We start from the raw sequence: 23,296 nt of genomic DNA, 5'->3' as shown, positions 1-23,296 counted from the left end.
TTCTGCCTTGTAGTTGCAAAATGAATGACGTCTCGCGTTTTTTTATGAATGAAAAAAGTAGTCCCGGTGTGACAGAGGTCACGGTTATCCAATCAAAACGAATAAAACAAGGTCAACCTTGTACGACACATGTGTGACGTACGGATTTAGTATTTTACCACCTGTATCTTCCCCACGTGGGTAATAAAAACATTGATGCATTAGTTGCATTCAACATGATCAATGTGATAATACTGAACTGTCTTTTAAATTATGTTCTGCAATTGTTTGTTCGTTGTTAAATGAACAATATTCCACCTATATAATGGCAGTCTGTAAATAATCGAGGCTGGACCAGACAATCCAGTGATTGACATCATGACCATCGAACTACGCAATTGGGATACGATGACATGCATCAACCAAGTCAGCAAGCCTGACCACCAGATCCTGTTAGTCGCCTCTTACGCCAAGCATAGTTGCCTATTACAGCAAGCATGGGTCGCTGAAAACCTATTCTAACCATGATTTTCACGGATTAAACCCTATATTGGTAAACAATATATAAACATGTAGAATACAAACAAGGTGTTCAAGGGAATACAATTACATCACATGTCTAATATCAGTGGAAATACACAAACATAGCCACTACATTGCATTTTTAGAAAATAAACATGATCAGCCTTCACGATTTACACAAGTCCGAGTGTTGAGGACAAGTAAAATTCCAATGATGGTAGCCCTCATTGACTTGTTGCATTTGAGGGCTATAATTCTGAATCATTTTTCAATCTTTAATTTTGCTACAAATTGGAATTGAATAAAACTGACAATTGACAAAATGACCATGATGACAACGAGGGAACAGCTTGTAGGAAGGATGGGGAGATCATTAGAAAGGTCCAGAGGCTTGAAAAGTAGGACTGTCACGTACAGCTAACAATATATACACCAGCTGATATCCATGTTGATTCTGAGTTGACTTAATTTAGTTCCAATAAAAAACAGTAAGCGAGTGAGTGAATGTTGTTTAAGCTGCAATCAGCAATATTCTAGAACTAGCAGAATAGCCATGGCGCTTTCAGCATGTACAGTATGTACAGTGCATTTGTGTAAAGGTTGTTAATAGTATTTGTTCATCAGTGAACACACTGAAAATTGCAAGTATCAGTTACCATCAAGAAAATGAGAAGCACAATGGTTCTCCTTAAAACCTGTTGGCACTGCGTTCTTGTCACAAACAAAGACTGTTATGAAGTTAGCTCCTGGAGAGGAAAACTATGTGCTCAGTCTTTCCAAACTTCTCTTGTCATGCAAAGACAGCAAATCTCTGCCAACATGGAAGGACTATCATAAGATGTATATTGAAAAGCTATATGGCTAAACAAACAATAAAAGGACTCAAGTTAACGGTTTACCATCAACACCAACAAACACGCTTCTAACACATCAGCCAAGGGCAATACTCACATGTGACATCTGATAAATAGTCCACTTAACTATCAGTCTTATCTGACATACTTACCTTACCTACCTGTTTCAACTCACGGCAGTGATAATCTATCCAGTACTTATCCAAACAGAAACACACTGTGTAATCCAATCAGAATATCACAACATAGACGATTACCATTTTTCTCTTGTTTGTCGCCCTTGTCTGTTTTATCCTGCTTCTGCTGTTGTTGCTGCTGCTGCTGTTGCAGCATGGCAGTGTGTGAGCGCAACGTCCTCGTTATTCGGCGTTCTTCCTTTTCCTCTTTCGCTTCTTCTTTCTCCACCTCTTCTTTCACTTCATATTTCTCCTCCTTTGAATCTTTGCCATCTCTCGAATTCTCCTTAACAGTATCGTCTATCTGAGGCCTTGGGGCTGCCTCCCGAAACAATTTTTCTCGTTTGCCTTCCTCTGAGGGGGCAGCACTTGCTCGAGAGGACGGCCTAGAGGACGCGGGACTAGAAGCACGGGATGTGTTGTGTGATGGTTGACACATCTCAGTAAGGACAGCCTCAGCCTCTTTCTCCTGTGTAGGGTTCAATACGTAAGGCAAGGCTGGCTTTGTTAGCAGCAGTTTCAAACAATTCTCATCCATGGAGGAAGAGGGGGCAGTCTTTTGGGGGATAATAATTTTCAAAGGTGGTACTTTCGGAGATGATGACCGACTTCCTTTCTCTGATTTTGGTCGAGGTGAATTTGGTCTGCCATCTTTACTGTCTCTTAATTCTGACCTAGTTTTCGGAGATGACGGCCTGCTCTCCTTACTGTCTCTTAACTCAGATCTCGTTTTTGGAGAAGACGGACGACTATCCCGACTTTCTCGATCTGACCTTAACTTTGGGGATACTGGCCGACTTTCCCTACTCTCCGATCTTGTTTTCGGAGAATTGGGTCTGTCCTGCCTAGATTTGGGAGACATGGGTCTGGAATCATGCTCAGACCGTGTTCTAGGGGACAAAGGTCGACTTTCTCTACTGTCCAATCGAGGTCGGGGTGAACCAGGTAAGGACTCCTGATCCACTTTTGGCGACACATTGTCTTTTTCTTGTGTTGCAGAATTACTTTCTGAACCATCCAATACTTTGAATTTGTTTGACTGAGAAACACTTAGATCACCGTCGTCTCGATTTGGCGAAGATTGTAGTTGCCACCGAGTCAGAGGTTTATGCATTCCAACAGAATCACTTAACGTGTTGGAACCCAAACTACCCCTCCGTTGAGAGTTATGATGGGTATGTGAAGGAGTCCGGTCTACTGACGAAGACACAGAACTAACAGAACTAGAAGGGAACAAGTTGTTGGCCCCCCCACCCCCTGACGAGGACGAGGGTGGGGGTTGAATATTTTGGGATGTGGAGTCTGAGCTCAACCGGGAATCACCAGGATCACCAGAATCTTGTGGAATGTGTTGATTATTTTCAACTTGGTTATTTTTCCCTATAGTACTTTGTATCTGATCCTCCTCCTCCTCCTCCCCATCACTGATATCCTCAAAATCATGATGGGGGGAGAAAGCCTGTGTTTCCTGAGACCTCAGTTTATACCGATTATCCTCCTCTACACCAGTTCCTTTTTCTACGTTCTCGTCCATTTTCAACCAGCTTGTTGTTGCTGCTGCTGTCTCGTCTGAAACTGCCTCTTTCCTTATTAACGTAGGTTCTAAATGTGGGTCATACAAGTCACTATCTATACTTGACACTGGACTACCTGGCGGCGAACTGTTTTGATCATTCGTTACCACTGTTAAACTATAGGATTGGTGCCTAGGTAGTCCTTTATACTGTGGCTTTGTTGGCTGAAATTTAAGACACAGCCGCGGGGAGCCTGTTTTTTCCGGAGACTTTGGTAGTGCTGGTATGAGCGTTCTACGCGTACTGCTGCTGGAGCCTATTCCACCTATATCACCATGCAACTCCAAATCTGAAACAGGAATAACAACAATAACCAAGGCTATAAAGCACAAGACAAACCATTTCAAATCACATGACCTTACTACCACGGTCAACAGTTTGCACTTAATGAGTATCATAATGGACGTCACAATTTCTTCCAATATAAACAAACTTTGAAGTTTAAATAAAGACGTAGAGAAATTCCTCATAACAAAGATTGCGATTTGTCCGAAAATAAAACCAAAATATCATACCTTGAATATCCCCTGGGCGAGAATCTTCATCCTTGTTAGACGAGGTACTTTCTGGCGAGGTAGGTGAGCGGGCATCATCAATGCTGGAGCTGTCGCTACTAGAGGATATGATCTCTTTTCGGAGGACTTGTTCTATCTCGGTGGAGGCTGCCACGTCCAGGGCCGTCTTACCCTTGTTGTTGGCCTGGAGGGGGTTGGCACCATGCTTCAGTAACAGCTCCACAAGCTTAAAACAAGTTCCCACAGTGAACAATCATATTATAATTATCACTTGGCCTATTGTAACAACCAAACATTATAATGGTCCAGGTATCCATAGGATTTACCGTATTCGACGTAATAAGCGCCCTGCTCTAATAAGCTCCCACAGCGAAATTTGCTAATATATTGGCTAGTGAACAATCCCAATTAGCACCCCTTGATCAATGTACACAAGACTTATTTATTCGCGTATAATATGCACTCGTGTGTTATATGCACCCTTAATTATGGGCATTTAATTCTGGAAAAATATATCTGTCGTACATAAACATTTCAGGCTGTCAGTATAAACCACAAAATTTATCTTTCAACTCTGTTTCTTTCAGCAAAATAACATTCTAATAAGAGCCCCCTATTTCTAACTTTGAGAGCGCCCTGGGCGCTTATTATGTCGAACATATTTATCACAGGGCTAGTGTTTGTTTGTTTGTTTGTTGTTTAACGCCGAACTCAGCAATATTCCAGCTATATGATTGCGGTCTGGAAATAATCAAGTCTGGACAACACAATCAAGTGATTGATGTCATGAGCATCGATCCACGCAATTGGGACACCATGACATGCATCAACCAAGTCGGCGAGTCTGACCACCCGATCCCGTTAGTCGCCTTTTACAGTAAGGATGGGTTGCTGAAGACCTATTCTACCCCCGATCTTCACAGTTCCACATGGCTAGTGACTAAAATTAATTACTTCCTGCCCATGCAAATGAGATTAATGCAGTAGTGAGAAATCAAGCCATACCTCATCAGTAGGCAAGTCTGTGTAACTGATGAATGGACAAGCAAATAGTTAGAACTAAAAGCACTGAACAATTCAATAACATTGCAATTTGTAGTGCACCATCAACAATCTCATCAACATAGACATCTAATCATGTGACTGAAGGAGTGAGTGAATGCTGTTTAGTCAGCAATATTCCAACTATATCACAGCATCCACAAATAATGAAGTCTTGAAAAGTCAAACATTAGCAACCTACACATATACCGAATTAATACCTACAAGACTTGATTTCCTTGAAGGTGAAACATTTCATAATTTTATCCTAAATATATTTCACATCCGGTCATGTCAAAGACTACTAAAACCTCACACTGATGAAATTTTATTTCAGCATTGAAGAGTTGTCACATTAAAGAATAGAAGACTTGTGTTTCTCACCTTGGGATGTCCATTAACAGCTGCATCATGTAGAGGCGTGTCATCATCAAAACCCTGAACATTAACATTGGCACCTGCTTTCAATAGTTGCTTGGCAACAGAAAGCATACCTTGGTTACATGCTTCATGCAGTGGTGTCCACCCTAGAACAAAACAAATATTGGTTTTGCAAATAAGCTCAGAAACCATAAGTCTTGGGAGAATTTAGCTAAATTGATATTCCTTGATCTTTCACATACCCTGAGTACACAACCACTTTTTTCAACATTCATGCATGCAGTATTTCCCATGAAGATCACACAATTAAAAGTAGTCACAGCTCTCATCATGTTATCAATTACTGGAGAAATGATTATTCAATTTTCAGGATAGGGAGACTCTTCGTGTGAACATAAGGCTGTATACTGAAATTAAACAATGAAAAATAATTTCTCCATGAAATCATGCTGCTGTTTAATAAATACACTCTTTTTTTAAGTTGTTGATTAATGATTTGAGGAAAATAAATGTTTTCATAACAAGGTTTTCTACATGGTACATAGAAAATGCAAACCAACGCCTAAGAACAAAAAGCATGACACGATTGACTTTCCACTGAAGAAGCTCCTTGTTTCAGATCACAATATTTGTACCTGAGAGTCTAATTTGACATAATATAACAAAAACACAAACACAAATCATGTATGTAAACAAAATAAGTTCACAAAAATTAAGATGCAAAAAGTACATATTTTCAAGCATAGCCTATAATTGGTCTGAACAAATTATACAAGGCTTTCATGGTGTCAATGTTAAAATTGGGACCATAAACATTGGATACAAGGTCATTACCAGCTGAACTGGTCTTCAACAAATAAATCATTTTCCTAAATCATCATGTACAAACTGAACATGCCAAAAAAATGCTTCAACATACATTTATAGAGCACAGTGGAGTTAATAAGTGTCTAAACCAACCTGCATAATCCTTTATGTTAACATTGGCCCCAGCTTTGATGAGCCTCTTTGTCTGCTTGACATCGCCTCGTTTCGCAGCAGTATGTAGAGCTGTTTCACCACGATCATTACGCTTATTAACTTTTTTATCTATGGGAGTTCGCTTTGATGATGATACAGGGGTGGTAGGAGATGACGGTTTGGGGGAAGATTCTGAAGCAAAAAGTATGAGGGAGTTGTGAAAATATGATCACAGACCTAAAGTACTTTTGTTAAAAAAAATAATACAAAAACAACCCCCCCCCAAACATAAACTCCCCATTTCACAAAATAATAAAAACCTCATTTCACAAAATAAAATAAGAATGGCATTAAGCATACATAATAATGAAGAAATGGGGTCAGCATAATAATCAACTCCATAAAACACACGTTCCATCAGCATTATTAACATCAATATCCCAGGTGTTATATTGTGAACACTCATTATAAATCAATAAAGCAACATGGTTTTTTTCAAGTACTGATGTACTGATTGTGAATATATTGACCAGACTGTCAACAGGAAGTGGCTTACAAATCTAGGCTAGCTCTGCATTTCATGTAAGGGAGATAATTCATGCTGTCTCGACAGCCATATTGTTGACAAGCATAAAATATGTGCAGCCTGCATACCATAGAAAAAAGCTGAATATATAATCAAAAGCCTGATGTAACAAAATATTACTATATATATTACTGATAACATGTGTCACCAGCATCATTGTTCATCTGACTGCAAAATAAACAAATTCAGTCTCAAGCTGATTGTTATGATTTTAGCTTGCATCTGCACATTCATGAAAAATATTGGATGTACTAAACAATGACTGTTGTCTAGTACTGTTCCAAAATAAGTCTACAAGACAAACAAAAAGCAAACAATATCTATCACACATTGTCACAAGCTGCAGAAATCCTTTTTACCATGGTTACTAAGTAAAGAGTCACGAGTGTCAAAAACAAACCTCCTTGTGAAGCTCCATCGGTCATTCTCATGAGCAATGCCATTTGTTGTCTCTCCGAGAGTGGAACTGTAATGCGTGATATGTTTCCTCCTGGAGTTCGAGGGGTGGGCATATTCCCGGGCTCAGGAGAACTGTCTGGTATCAATAATGCTCGCTTTCGTTTTGAAGTGATTCTCTTATCTATGGGGGAAACAATGGAGCAAATAAACAGATGAAAACAACCAGGCTAAACTATGTTTTTCAGAACAAAAACTTTACATAAAACTTACATTGACTTACTTTAATCATGTCTTAGCTGATGTATTCTAAGAGCAAAATGAACAGAACACATTTGTGTTCAAATCATCATAAGTATGGGTTGAATTTAAACTTGATCATGTTTATCACAAGTTTATAGCAAAAATACACACTGTTGGACAGAGATGGAATAAAAGAGAGCAGACATGATTAGATTACATGTGTATTAGGGACAATCTTTAGGGTGGAGTATTGATACCAAAGTCATGACACCAGACTCCCCAATTCACACTATTTCTTCTGATATGATATATTGATACAATATTGCCTACAAAATACATGATACACACACAACAAACAGTCATAGAGGGACCATGCCATAAACAAATTTTGCGTTTCAAACAGTTCAACAAGCCACAGAATTGGACTTTGAACAATGTTGAAGTGCAATGCTAATATTTTGTTAAGGAAGTTTCATCATTGTGATTACTTAACTGTTCATATCAGGTATAGCCATGCTGGCAGTCTGTTACCTTAGTCACTAGTCTGAACCCTGTGTCCATTAAAACTGCTTTCAGCCAAGTAAACTCAGGTGAAAGGTGATATGGGTTTTTAACATCGTGTTTATTATTATTGCACTTATATACCCACCGAGATACCATGTGGCAATTTAACATGGATACCCCACTCAGACACAGTATACTGACTCCAGCCAACCAGTCCTTGTTTTAGCCCCTTATGCCCAGCACCAGGCAGAGTAACAAGTACCATTGTTTACACAGACGGGAATCGAACGCCCAACCTTCTGCTCTCCGCGCAGACCCTCTACCACTAGACCATGGAGGCAGTCTAGTAAACTCAGCTAATAATCATGATCCACATACATCATTATACAAAACTCAACTAAAAATTATTTTAAAAAAGTCAAATTCTGTAACCTCTAGCACAGACTGACATATTGATTAATTGCAATGCTTGGCAATACAATGACGTATTGTGGAAGTGGCTGATATCGGTATCACGACATTGTGTAAGCAATGTCTGCATCAATCTTTTGTAGCACCACCAAACTATCATTACATGTATATTCATTACTACACCCTAATAGGTATCTGAATGTCAAGGGTATCCAACTGATCTACAACTCATTTCGGACTAGTGCTTTAGGCATACATAACCAGAGATCCAGATAAGCTGCGTATCTGCGTAAAAAACACATCAGAAATGCAGAAATATGCAGTAAAATAATATCCAAGGGTATCAAATACGCAACGAACATTACAGATACGCTACAAAAATAAAACTTGTGCGTATATTCAAAATATTGTGAAGTAACCCTGCGTATTCGATTGGCAAATCAGCAACTTATTTTGAAATTATAAACGGGCATTCCGTCAACCTTGCCAAACTCCACGATGACAGTTACATCATGATCATTTGCCATCACACTTGTGGAAGTATCGTGGTATTTTTGAGTCCTATAAAGCTCTCGAACCCACACAACACCAGTTTGCAGGGACTAGATGAATAGTGTTTTTAAATATTTAACTTAAATACCCACATGTGTAAAAACTAGTGGGTAACAGAAATTTGAATACCCAGATAGAATTACTGATACGCAGTGATTTTAAAATGCATGGGTAAAATACCCACAACACCAAAAGCTTATCTGGAGCTCTGCATGACTAGACTTGGGTGGAAAAAACAACTAGTTACTCCAGATTTTTCAATAGTCTCTGGCTGACAGACCAGTCGCAATGTCTAAAGCTGAATGTATGTAGCAAACTGAAACCACAACTAACCATCGTCTTCGGGTGTAGCATCAGTAACCAACAGCTTCCTCTTCATGCCCTTCCCATCGGACTGAGGCGTCTTAACATATTGAGACTTCTCCTGGTGTAGCAAATAAAGCAGTGAGAGTTATTTCAGCAGTTAGCAAACATACTAAGACAGTGGACACCCACAAACAGATTCACAGATGCAGGGGTAGACACCACTGGTCATATCTAAGTTAACTAGCCCGCAGGTCATTCCAGACTAGTAGCTTATGTAACAAAACTAGATTTAGGAAGACAACAACTACACTGTATTTTCATTTGTCTCAGACAATGGGACTATCGGACGTGTCTTTCCCGGCATATGGTAATGTATATCCAGCCACAGCTTCCAATCCATCAAGAGAAACAGTAAAGTGTTAACACTACAACTCTTTTAGCAAGTTTATCCTTGTACAGTCTCTGGTACTCTGAATGACTCAAAAGTACCAATGTCAGCAGAACAATGATTACTCTTAGTTTCAGATAGAGTGAGTGAGGGAGTAAGGTTTTACGCTGCTTTTTAGCAATATTCCAGCAATTTCACGGCGGGGATCCCAGAAATGGGCTTCACATATCATACCCATGTTGGGAATCAAACCCAGCTCTTTGGCGTGACGAGGGAAAGCTTTAACCACAAGGCTACCCAACCGCCCCAGTTTCAGATAGAAAGCCAGGAAAGTACTTAAATAGCAGAGATAACATAACCACATAATGGTTACTTAGATACATTTGTCTTCTATCATATAGTAAGATATACTATTAGGTGAAAATCATGATCTTCCTTTCACAATAGTTTGTTTACCTTATTTATGTTCATTTTAATATTTGTTCACAAAACATTACAATAACAACCACTATGCATCAGTGGATTCAATCATCCCATTACCTGAGAATATGTTTAGAAATTATCATAAACAACTTGATTTATATTAGCAGTGATCCTGACCATAAACTTGTAGCATCATGAAATATTAATGCCAATCCACATTAAATAATATGTTATCTACCCAATAATTCAAAATACAATGTTAAAAGACTTCATAAAATCTGGCGACTTCTATTGCAGTGATAATGTGTCTAAACGAAAGTTGAGGTCAAGGTCTGAGCATGAGTCATCAAGATAGTGATAGTGGTTACAATCTACATGTGGCTCAGTGAAATGAGAGATGTCTAACACACATATATCTACATGAAAAGCCACTTGTATACAGTTCATGATATCACACTATTAATAAATAGGTTATGAATATATCCATTCATTTTGACAAATCAAGAGGTTATGGCTGCCATTCTGAAATATGTTGAGTTGAGTTCTTCCCAAAACATGTTGAACTTGAAGGCAGTCTTTCTTACACATCCAATGTCTCAGGAATAATAAACTGATGTTCATCACACACTGACATAAGTTCAACAAAGGGAGGTGTTTTACTCCATGTGGATTAGACTTTGATGTTTTCAACCATTATGTCAACAAATATGTTGAAACCATTGCAAATTCTCCTTATTTTGGTTCATCCATGTTCATGGAATGCATATTCTTCCACCGGAATGTCTTACAAGCCTTGGTATAGTTAGCATGGTTAGCTGAGTGCATGGTAATAAGGGAATCAAATAAAATCAATAATTGTTAGTTACAAATCTTGTTTAAAAATACATACCTTTCTAGGAGGTGATTTCTTCTCTGACATGTCTGGCATGCACAGTATTTTATACCGTAAACCAGGCATGCAGAAGCTGTCATTAATAGTTCTTGTATCACGTATCCAAAATATAAAAACATCTGAAGACTGCTTGTGTCTTTCTTATGCTTGGCATCTGTATTGAAAACATAGAAGCCCCATTATGAAACATGAACAGCAGTTGGACTTACACATGTATTTACTATTCATAGTTCTGAATTTCCTACTTTCTTAAGATCTGGAATCAAAACTGCACAGAAAGACACATGATGTTATTTCATGAAAATACATCATTGGTAGAATGATAATTTCATCTTTTTAATGCTGATAACACTAGTGTGAACAATACATATAGGCTCCATATGATACACTACATGTAAAATAATGTACACATGTAATAATACTTAAAACAGGTCACAATGGCCATCACAAGCAAAATGTAAACAAATCACGACTTTCTTGAATGTGTTATTTATATCGGTCCATGTGTATAATAGCCTGCATCATCAATGTTGATTGATTTTCATGCGAAAATACACAGAGATGGTGTGGTTAACAATACACACTAAACAAATGACAGATTTCTGCAGTACTTACATAATATTACCATTTACCCTGTATACCATCAAATACTAGATAGTACCCAACACAAAGATTGTGGATATAGAGGTACATGTATATGAGAAAATGTATACATGTATGACTGACAGAATGGCACATTTCATGATATCACAAAATGAACCATGATCAAAACATGTCATTGTATACAGGTCACAATAGTCTCAAAACAGCAAGTTCTAGTTAACAGAGATCATGACAGATGGATTATAAACATATTGTAAACAAAAGGGTTCACTCAACATGATCACAAGACAAGCATAATATCCATAGTCTTCACCAACATAAAGGAGGCAGATTGTTTATCTTGATCAATTTGAAAATGGTACACAGTAGGCATATTTCGCTATTAACTTAAAAAAGGACAAACATTATCAAAAGTTATGTGGTTCAATATTACATCATCATGCTTGAGACTAAAAAAACCTGCAGCAATACAGATTATGTAACCCAATTCGTGCTGTGTACTTCATTTCATTAAACAAAAGATATGAACACTGAACTGCATTGCAGTTTGTCTAGTCATGCAACTGACATACACGACTGTCATTCGGCGATATCAACTTACATATGCACTCTACATGTTTCGAATCACGATACATCAGAATATAGTGGACATGTATGCTTGGGTTTTTCCTCTAATATCACGAAAATAATAGAAATATTGTGTAAAATAAGGAATGAGTGATGTCACTCATAAGCGCCATGTCTTTGCAGGCACGCCAAAATAATTACATGAATAGAAGAAGAATTGTCGGGTCAGATGCAATAAGGTAAACACTAAAATGTTTAAAAGTTTAATCACGTATATTATCCATACGTATTGAGGATATTTGACGATCCTACATTATTGAATTAAAAAAAGTACGAAAACAAAGAGGATATTCATGGCTTCCTCAAAAACAGCATGGCGATATAGCTCAACAGTAAACAAACTTTTGACGTTATTATTGAATTAATTTCATGCAAATTATAAGAAAAAATACAGCATCTGACAGAGAAATCATTCGGGATTTGTGTACAATTGTTATTTTTGCATTATAACAAAGGATAACAAAAATAATACATCATAAAGTGAAGTACTCACCTTCGAAGGACGCGAGGCTTTTACTTTACGCGGGGTGAATAGTCTTGTTGATTGGCTAAGATGCAACTTCCTTTGCACTTGTAATAACATCTGTCATTGGTCAATTTTCGGTCATTGATTTTTCTACGAAAATGGCCATATGATTGCAAAACATGGGATAGTCAGTGACACCGTTTCGTGACAAGGGACTACAATACTGCAAGTGTTTCTGAACTTGAATCGCTTAGCCAGCGAAAACATAATACTGATTTGACCTAACTCACAACTCAGGTGTCATATGTTAGGTTAAACGAAGAATGTTTTGATCATTACATCACACACATTTTACGTTGGGATGTGACATTGAAATTAGGTAGAACGCATTTCCCTTGTCTGTCACACACTGCAGTACAAACATTATCTGTAGGAATATTATTGTTATATATATTACATGACCTTGTCGAAGAGAAGGGGAATTTAATTAATAAAAACGTGACGTAAACCTTGATATTTTGCATTTACATAAGAAACTTTTACAGGGAAAATGAATAAAATTGGGAGAATTTATCCCTGGAAAGATGGGTTATTTATGATTAAAAGACATCCCCAAAGTATACTTTCGAAAGGACACCCAAAGGACATTGCAAATCAACCAAAGGAGCATGTGTTTCGATGTCAACAGTGTAGGAAATTGCGAACTGTTTCAAGCCTACCTTCATTCAACATAACAGGATCATATGGAATCTTCCATTCACAGAGAAAGGTTTGTATTATTTGACTTAAACGAAAAAAATATATGTGGCAAGTCATATACACTTTGAGTAAAAGTTTCATTGACTTTTAGGGACTTGTTTGACTGGTCAGAATCTTTGGTTTAAAATGGGAGGGTATACCTTTATATAATACATTGACTATTTGCTATCAAAATCAGATTGTTTTTCTGTTATGAAGCATGTTTGTACTGTTTTTTCTAATTATGATGGGTGATGGTATTTGATATATACACAAGGATTTGGTTCAAGTAGTCATGATTCCTTTTTACAAAAATACATATATAATAAATGTATGTTAACCACAGAAAAAAACTTATGAGCATTCAGGGTTAGAATTGATCCTTAGAAAACTATGCTGGTTGTAAAACTTTTTGATGGATTGTCTGGTCCACACTCAAATGTTTCAGACTGCCATGGAATATTGCTGACTGCTGCGTTAAACAACAAACAAAACCGTATTATAAACTTGAAATAAATATTATAAGTTGTATGCTTTTCCCTGGGAGAATATGGTTTGATGTACTCTTTCTTTGGCCGTGTACCGAGGTGACAATGCAACGAATAGTCAGGCTTGTTGACTTGGTTGATTGCTAGTCATGGTACCCCGACGGTGGGGTCATTGCTCATTATATCAAGATAACATTGCAGTGTGACTGTTTGGGAAATATGCAAGTTTAACACAAATTTAATGACGCACATACACAAAATCATCCACTAAAAATGCAAATCTAGTGCAAGTTTTCACAAAGTTCCCCAGAACAGATGCAATATATTGTGTAATGTATCACAATACATGAATCATTATTACAATACGAAAGATAGATACCCATCACTGCGTTGAGGTGACTTAATGGATTGGATAGTCAGACTTGGTGACTTGGTTGATTGCAGTCATTGTACCCCAATGGTGTGGATCATTTCTCATAATATCAATCAGTGGATTGTCTGGCCCATACATGATTATTTAAAGGGTGCTATCATAGTGGTGGAATATTGCTGACAAGAAACAGAACTATGTCATAATAATGTTATAAATATTGTAGGCTTGTCCCTCGAGGAATATGAATTGATGTACCCTCTCACAGTGTGGCCATGCACAATGAGGCAACATCTTCAATGAAATAATGATACTGCCAAATTTATCATTTAACATAATTTGCAAAATGGAGATTGAGAAGCAAAGCGATTTTTCCCATATTGACAGATGAGCTCCAGACGATAATTTGTTTATATTTAGGCTCCGTGCATCCCATACATGTGAGGTAGATGCTGATATACATTGCACACCACTGTTCTAGAGATCAGAAAAATATCTGGTTCAATGACGGCAAATTACTTTAATGTGGTACATGTATGATGCATTTCACACTGGAAATACATGGTGGTATGTGATGGGTTTACTTCGGGGGCTTTCTGGAAATTGCGGTGAGGTGTCAGCTTCTGTTTTTGCAAGTACTTGAAAATACTTTTCTAGTTTTGCATGTGTGGTCATGAGTATTTTAAAGTACTTTTATTGCTGACTGCATTTAAAAATATGAAGCATTTAAGATTTAGGTGCGCCCTTGAAGCACCAGGAACTTACTTAACCATGCTATTTGCACTTTAGTACAAGGAATTTCAATCTATTAACTCTCACCGCCCCAGCTATTGGTCAGAATACCCACATCATCAGCTCTCATTACTGGTGCCAGAGTGACTATGTTGTCCAGCAATAGCACAATTAAGTTATCAGGATAAACTGAGAGTTTAATGACGTCAGCAGTAAGTCAGCAGCGTGCAGGTAATTACTGGAGATGAGGGATGGTACATTGTTAATTGTCATGTTGTAAAAGCAGAGCACTTTGTGGTCAGTGGACCGTGGGGATGGTGGTTCCCATTAGACGATTATATAGACAGTGTTTGTGTATGGGATTACATCAGTCAACCAGGTGAGAGTACATCATTATCTAGACTGATGATATGACTAGAATACTGGGGTGATTATCACTTCTCATTAAATTGGTGAGAGATATTAATTGGTCTCCAGTACTGTGTGCAGGTTTGAAAGGAGTAATGTTGAAATTGTATATGAAATCATTCAAATTAATCAGTATTGAAAGATACTCAGTGTTCGCGTTAACACAGAAACCTGCATTTTTCACGCATTAAAATCATATAAACATGCAAAAAATATTTTGCATGCGTGTTTTGCACACACGTATTGTGATTTACTTAATTTTGTATTAATACCATAAAATAAAAAAACTATTCAAAGCTGATAGCTTGCTTACGATGTTCAGACGAAAATAAATCAAAACCTGGAAACTCCCATTGCTAAATATAGAGTGTGGCCAGATGGCCCTTTGAATCGCGTCCATATATTTCCATATATGGTCTTTGGGCAACGTAATAACTAATCTCAGACACAGGACGTCATTCGTTACTATCGATGGAATTCCCCAGAAGTCGTTCGTTTCATCCAATCAGAGCCCAGCTTACAAGTAATAGTCGGTAATACGAACGATCATAAACAGAGCGACGGAAGAAAACTTCCACACATGGGCGTGTGCTAACAACAGTCATATTTATTTTATTAATGATTGAACGTTCATTATATCAAAACTGGACCTGTAAGTTAAAGCTTGGTCATAATTATTAGCTGTACTAGTACTGATTTTATTGAAATAAAAACTTCACACCCGAAATATTTGAATTGAAAATTTATTATTTCATTTCTGCAATGCACTGTACAAAAACCTACCGCGAACACTGATACTCCTCTAAGAAGGATGGGCAGTGGTGACTGAGTAAATGTTGTTTTCCACCACAGTAAATGATCAAGTGACGTTAGGTAGCCCAGTGGTTGATAGCGCAAGTTAACAATCAATGCTGTGATGACACAGTCAACAAGATCACACTTGTTAAGTCACTGACATTGTCTGAGGCAGCTAGATGTCTTACTCTGGGAGTATGGGTTTGAATCCTGGATGAGACGCCACCCAAGAAAGCTTCATCATACTCAGACGTTGATATTTGCTCTTGCTATCATCAATTGGCCATGTTCGTGAAATAAAATCTCATTAATCTCTGACCTTTTGCTCCGAAACAACAGCTTTCTGCATGAAGATCTGGGGACCCCTCTATTGTGTTGGGTGAACCCTGAGCTAACTTTGACCACCCAATCTAAATGAATGTTCCTGAGCCAATCAGATGCCAGCTTTTATTAAACAGTTTGGCTCCATTTCTTTACCTCCTCAATTCATACAAAAGAAAACCCACACAGAACACTAATATTCCCTTTAGGGTGAAGATGCCATAGCACTCAGTAATGACTGTGTGTGCAAAGTTTCTGCAACAATATAATGGTATAGCCTTTATTATCTACATATGGAACTGTTTTTTTTCGAGAAACAGAAATCAAATATTCGGGTCTGAATGTTGTCATCATCATTCAAATGTATTGTATAGGCGTGAAAGATCTTATTTTCATTTATCCCGCCGTGATATTGCTGGAATATTGCTTTAAGCGGCATAAAACCATACTCACTCATTTTTAAAAAGAAAATAAATCCTGTGTGCTATTTCACTTCGTTGTTATGAGTATACATTCATGGTTATTTATGTGTGTGATCTTTGTACATTACAACTAACTGAAAGAGCAGCAGTAGAAATTAGCACTTGACAAATTGCCCAACAGTTAAGGTATCATAAGGAGAAGTTGAAATTTTTAAGTGTTTTGTTATATGTTATCATTATAAGGTGAGTGAGTGAGTGAGTATGGTTTTACGCCGCTTTTAGCATTATTCCAGCAATATCACGGCAGGGGACACCAGAAATGGGCTTCACACATTGTACCCATGTCGGGAATCGAACCCAGGTCTTCGGCGTGACGAGCCAACGCTTTAACCACTAGGCTAACCGACCGCCCCTATCATTATAAGGACTAGTGGACTAAAAATGTTAGTTTCTATCACTGAAGAGTGTATGTGTTGGGTCAGAAAATAGTTAAAAGTCAAAAGGTATAGCATATTTCTCCCAGACACGGGGCGGTCGGGTAGCCTAGTGGTTAAAGCGTTCGCGATTCACATGGGTACAATGTGTGAAGCCCATTTCTGGTGTCCCCCGGCGTGATATTGCTGGAATATTGCTAAAAGCGGCTAAAAACCATACTCACTCACTCACTCTCCCAGACACAGGGCCCAACAGCCTCTGAATTTATCCATCATGGTCATATTGGTACCAGTCAGTGTTTGTTACATACATACTGGTTAAAGGAAAATCTGTATGACCTGTTCATAAATAATGATCACTTCAAATACAATAATCTGTTCATGAATGATTATCTCTGCAAATACAGGAACCTGTTCATGAATGATTATCTCTGTAAACACAATAATCTGTTCATGAATGCTTATCTCTGTAAATACAGGAACCTGTTCATGAATGATTATCTCTGCAAATACAGGAACCTGTTCATGAATGATTATCTCTGTAAATACAACAATCTGTTCATGAATGCTTATCTCTGTAAATACAATAATCTGTTCATGAATAATGATCACTTCAAATACAATAATCTGTTCATGAATGATTATCTCTGCAAATACAGGAACCTGTTCATGAATGATTATCTCTGTAAACACAATAATCTGTTCATGAATGCTTATCTCTGTAAATACAGGAACCTGTTCATGAATGATTATCTCTGTAAATACAACAATCTGTTCATGAATGATTATCTCTGCAAATACAGGAATCTGTTCATGAATGATTATCTCTGTAAATACAATAACCTGTTCATGAATGATTATCTCTGCAAATACAGGAACCTGTTCATGAATGATTATCTCTGTAAATACAATAATCTGTTCATGAATGATTATCTCTGTAAATACAGGAACCTGTTCATGAATGATTATCTCTGTAAATACAATAATCTGTTCATGAATGATTATCTCTGCAAATACAATAATCTGTTCATAAATGATTATCTCTGCAAATACAGGAACCTGTTCATGAATGATTATCTCTGTAAACACAATCATCTGTTCATGAATGCTTATCTCTGTAAATACAGGAACCTGTTCATGAATGCTTATCTCTGCAAATACAGGAACCTGTTCATGAATGATTATCTCTGTAAATACAACAATCTGTTCATGAATGCTTATCTCTGTAAATACAGGAACCTGTTCATGAATGATTATCTCTGCAAATACAGGAACCTGTTCATGAATGATTATCTCTGTAAATACAACAATCTGTTCATGAATGATTATCTCTGTAAATACAGGAACCTGTTCATGAATGATTATCTCTGTAAATACAACAATCTGTTCATGAATGCTTATCTCTGTAAATACAATAATCTGTTCATGAATAATGATCACTTCAAATACAATAATCTGTTCATGAATGATTATCTCTGCAAATACAGGAACCTGTTCATGAATGATTATCTCTGTAAACACAATAATCTGTTCATGAATGCTTATCTCTGTAAATACAGGAACCTGTTCATGAATGATTATCTCTGTAAATACAGGAACCTGTTCATGAATGATTATCTCTGCAAATACAATAATCTGTTCATGAATGATTATCTCTGTAAATACAATAATCTGTTCATGAATGATTATCTCTGCAAATACAGGAACCTGTTCATGAGTGCTTATCTCTGTAAATACAGGAACCTGTTCGTGAATGATTATCTCTGCAAATACAGGAACCTGTTCATGAATGATTATCTCTGTAAATACAATAATCTGTTCATGAATGATTATCTCTGCAAATACAATAATCTTTTCATGAATGATTATCTCTGCAAATACATTAACGTGATCATTATCAGGGGAAGGAAGGGGAAGATTCTGAGTGAGGAATAACTGTGTTGTGTGTAAAACCCTCTTCACATGCCTCTCGAATAAGAACACTTCCAAAATAGACAGAAGACTAGGAAGGCAGAAAGTGAAGCTTTAATTCAATGTGAAGTCATCAGATAGGGGTTGGACAGGTTAGACACTCCTTAGATGATATTTGTTAAGTCTCTTCTACTTGGCTACAGGGAAAGGATTTGCACTTGATTGACCTTTACATCCAGGCGAAAAGTGACACCATGTTTTTCTCCAATAATGTCAATGCTATATTTTAGGGTTTACGGCAGTGTCTTCTTTTTGTTCCAATGCTTAAAGACATTCATCATAAGAACTATTATTTTGTTTTTCTATAATTTCAGCAGCTTCCATTTGGAATTTCAAAATGCCTCAAGACAGAGATCCAGGCTTTTTCTAATTTGTTGAAGAGATCTGGTTTCCATAGCAACCATGAGTTAATGCAACTGTTTGGATTAGGTGAGTATGGTGCAGTTAGCATGACCAGTGTTGACAGACTGACAGATGAAATAACGGGTCAGGTCAATTATTAGAACTCGGCTGGATGTGTTGTGTGGTTTATAATTGACAGCAAACTCACTTTGCTCTATTCACTTTTACCATTATTCATTCATCATGACTAGTGTTCGAAATTTAGGGGTGTTGTTAAGATTACCTACAATAGTATTTTCATTTTAATGATGAGACCCACATAAAGCTTTAATACTAAACAATAGGTGATCATTATCATCATCACCTTTTAGCCATCATTACTTAATATGGAAGACTGGGCGGTAGGTAGACTAACATCTAGTCTCTGAAATAAACATATTTTACAGAAAAATCAGTTGTTAAATTTTAGTTATCAAATATTATAAAAAGAAACCCAGACACTTTCTTCCTGATACTGCAGTAATCTAGACTTGCCAAATATTATAGACTTGCATGAACTATATTGGATATATTTGTCAGACTAGGTGGTAGAGTAACAGTAGTTCTCACTTCACATTGAGGACTCTGTTTTTATCCCCCAAATGGCACAAAGGGCAGTCAGGTAGCCTAGTGGTTAAAGCGTTCGCTGACATGTGTACAATGTGTGAAGCCCATTTCTGGTGTCCCCCGCCGTGATATTGCTGGAATATTGCTAAAAGCGGCGTAAAACCATACTCACTCACTCACTCACAAGGGGCGGTCGGGTAGCCTAGTGGTTAAAGCGTTCTCTCGTCACGCCGAAGACCCAGGTTAGATTCCCGACATGGGTACAATGTGTGAAGCCCCTTTCTGGTGTCCCCCGCCGTGATATTGCTGAAATATTGCTAAAAGCGGCGTAAAACCATACTCACTCACTCACCCCATAATGGCACAATGATTGTGGGAAGCCCACTTTCAGTTTCCAGGCCATGATAGTTATTTATCCTCCAAATGTTTTCCACAGGTGATATTGCTTGGGTGATACATTTGATATGAAAAGACACTTGGGTGAGATTCTCTGTAAAGCTTACAACTGAACACCGTTCCTACTCATGAAGCCATGAAAGACAGATCTTTATATGATGATGACACTGTCTGGGAAATGAGTCGGACATACATACATCAAAATTAAATTAACTTTTGATGGTGATGATATTCACTCCTTAGATGATAAATAACCAGGACAATCCCTTATGCCTGACCAGGTGTTGCCACATCAGTGTTTACAGGTGTGTACAGGTGTGTACAGGTATGTACATATACTGACGAGCTACCCACCCTGCATGGTTGTGGAGGTATGCGTGCCTAGTCTTCATGGCAAGTTTGTAATAAGTGATGGGATTGGCTGACATTACACTGAGGAAACTGTTGTATTTTTTTAGAATTAATTTATCTGAGTAGGTCACTGAAATAAAGGATGAAAACTGATAGCATACACTGGGGGGTCAGAAGGGAATCTGTGCACACCAACGGAAATCCTGTTTTTCAGATGGTAATCTTACTCGCTATGCTCATTTCGTTTTTTGATGATGTGGGTGATTTGTATTATTACCACTGGTCATGCTGATCTTGTTTGCTGCTAGTTGCCCCTAACAGTACATATAGTCTAATCTTGAGGAAGGTTTCTTAATGTCAAAGTTTTCATACCAGAAACGTTCTACCTCCACCAGGTGCACCCTCACGAACTTCTCATCTTGAGCTTCCACGCCCCTCCATCCATCCCCGCCTGCCCTCATCTACAACCCTGTGCCATCATTTACAATTATCTGCCCCACATCCACAACAATTTACCCTCATTTACCTACTCCTGCAACCATCTACCCCCATACACACTCATCTACCCCCATACACACTCATCTACCCCCATACACACTCATCTACCCCCATACACACTCATCTACCCCCATACACACTCATCTACCCCCATACACACTCATCTACCCCCATACACACTCATCTACCCCCATACACACTCATCTACCCCCATACACACTCATCTACCCCTCCTTTAACCATCTACCCCTATACACACTCATTTACCCCTCCTTTAACCATCTACCCCAATACACACTCATTTACCCCTCCTTTAACCATCTACCCCCATACACACTCATCTACCCCCATACACACTCATCTACCCCCATACACACTCATCTACCCCTCCTTTAACCATCTACCCCTATACACACTCATTTACTCCTCCTTTAACCATCTACCCCAATACACACTCATTTACCCCTCCTTTAACCATCTACCCCAATACACACTCATTTACCCCTCCTTTAACCATCTACCCCAATACACACTCATTTACCCCTCCTTTAACCATCTACCCCAATACACACTCATTTACCCCTCCTTTAACCATCTACCCCCATACACACTCATTTACCCTCCTACAACCATCTACCCCCATACACACTCATTTACCCCTCCTTTAACCATCTACCCCAATACACACTCATTTACCTCCTTTAACCATCTACCCCAATACACACTCATTTACCCCTCCTTTAACCATCTACCCCAATACACACTCATTTACCCCTCCTTTAACCATCTACCCCAATACACACTCATTTACCCCTCCTTTAACCATCTACCCCCATACACACTCATCTACCCCTCCTTTAACCATCTACCCCCATACACACTCATCTACCCCTCCTTTAACCATCTACCCCCATACACACTCATCTACCCCTCCTTTAACCATCTACCCCCATACACACTCATCTACCCCTCCTTTAACCATCTACCCCCATACACACTCATTTACCATTACTCCTGCAACCATCTACCCCAATACACACTCATTTACCCCTCCTTTAACCATCTACCCCAATACACACTCATCTACCCCTCCTTTAACCATCTACCCCAATACACACTCATTTACCTCCTTTAACCATCTACCCCAATACACACTCATTTACCCCTCCTTTAACCATCTACCCCAATACACACTCATTTACCCCTCCTTTAACCATCTACCCCCATACACACTCATTTACCCTCTCCCACAACCATCTACCCCAAACACACTCATTTACCCTCTCCCACAACCATCTACCCCAATACACACTCATTTACCCCTCCTTTAACCATCTACCCCAATACACACTCATTTACCCCTCCTTTAACCATCTACCCCAATACACACTCATTTACCCCTCCTTTAACCATCTACCCCAATACACACTCATTTACCCCTCCTTTAACCATCTACCCCCATACACACTCATCTACCCCTCCTTTAACCATCTACCCCCATACACACTCATCTACCCCTCCTTTAACCATCTACCCCCATACACACTCATCTACCCCTCCTTTAACCATCTACCCCCATACACACTCATCTACCCCTCCTTTAACCATCTACCCCCATACACACTCATCTACCCCTCCTTTAACCATCTACCCCCATACACACTCATCTACCCCTCCTTTAACCATCTACCCCCATACACACTCATCTACCCCTCCTTTAACCATCTACCCCAATACACACTCATTTACCCCTCCTTTAACCATCTACCCCAATACACACTCATCTACCCCTCCTTTAACCATCTACCCCTATACACACTCATTTACCGTCTCCTTTAACCATCTACCCCAATACACACTCATTTACCCCTTCTTTAACCATCTACCCCAATACACACTCATTTACCCCTCCTTTAACCATCTACCCCAATACACACTCATCTACCCCTCCTTTAACCATCTACCCCTATACACACTCATCTACCCCTCCTTTAACCATCTACCCCCATACACACTCATCTACCC

The 23,296-nt window shown here is 38.4% G+C and overlaps 2 protein-coding genes across 4 annotated transcripts in view; one reads left to right on the top strand and one right to left on the bottom strand.

Moving 5' to 3' along the window:
- The window catches only part of LOC124133960 (ankyrin repeat domain-containing protein 11-like), a 44,084-nt gene extending 31,549 nt beyond the window's left edge, over nucleotides 1-12,535 (bottom strand). The window contains exons 1-8 of one of the 2 annotated variants that reach the window (XM_046498563.2): nucleotides 12,427-12,535; nucleotides 10,701-10,857; nucleotides 9,028-9,118; nucleotides 6,989-7,168; nucleotides 6,003-6,194; nucleotides 5,046-5,188; nucleotides 3,621-3,846; nucleotides 1,613-3,394 (exon numbers count right to left, since the gene is read on the bottom strand). In XM_046498563.2, the coding sequence (XP_046354519.2) occupies nucleotides 1,613-3,394; nucleotides 3,621-3,846; nucleotides 5,046-5,188; nucleotides 6,003-6,194; nucleotides 6,989-7,168; nucleotides 9,028-9,118; nucleotides 10,701-10,769 (2,683 nt within the window). In that variant the 5' untranslated portion in view covers nucleotides 10,770-10,857; nucleotides 12,427-12,535. Of the gene's footprint in view, nucleotides 1-1,612; nucleotides 3,395-3,620; nucleotides 3,847-5,045; nucleotides 5,189-6,002; nucleotides 6,195-6,988; nucleotides 7,169-9,027; nucleotides 9,119-10,700; nucleotides 10,858-11,907; nucleotides 12,083-12,426 lie in introns of those variants that run through there. The other variant, XM_046498562.2, reaches the window with a different exon arrangement.
- Nucleotides 12,496-23,296, top strand: part of LOC124133961 (paraplegin-like) — a 97,360-nt gene continuing 86,559 nt past the window's right edge. Inside the window, exons 1-2 of one of the 2 annotated variants that reach the window (XM_048397704.1) lie at nucleotides 12,496-13,168; nucleotides 19,393-19,507. In XM_048397704.1, the coding sequence (XP_048253661.1) occupies nucleotides 12,950-13,168; nucleotides 19,393-19,507 (334 nt within the window). In that variant the 5' untranslated portion in view covers nucleotides 12,496-12,949. The remainder of the gene's footprint in view (nucleotides 13,169-19,392; nucleotides 19,508-23,296) is intronic. The other variant, XM_048397705.1, reaches the window with a different exon arrangement.

This window comes from Haliotis rufescens, unplaced genomic scaffold (assembly GCF_023055435.1).
Source record: "Haliotis rufescens isolate VD_foot unplaced genomic scaffold, xgHalRufe1.0.p SCAF_17, whole genome shotgun sequence".
Taxonomy (NCBI): Eukaryota; Metazoa; Mollusca; class Gastropoda; order Lepetellida; family Haliotidae; genus Haliotis; species Haliotis rufescens.
This window is presented reverse-complemented; position numbering and strand designations above follow the sequence as displayed.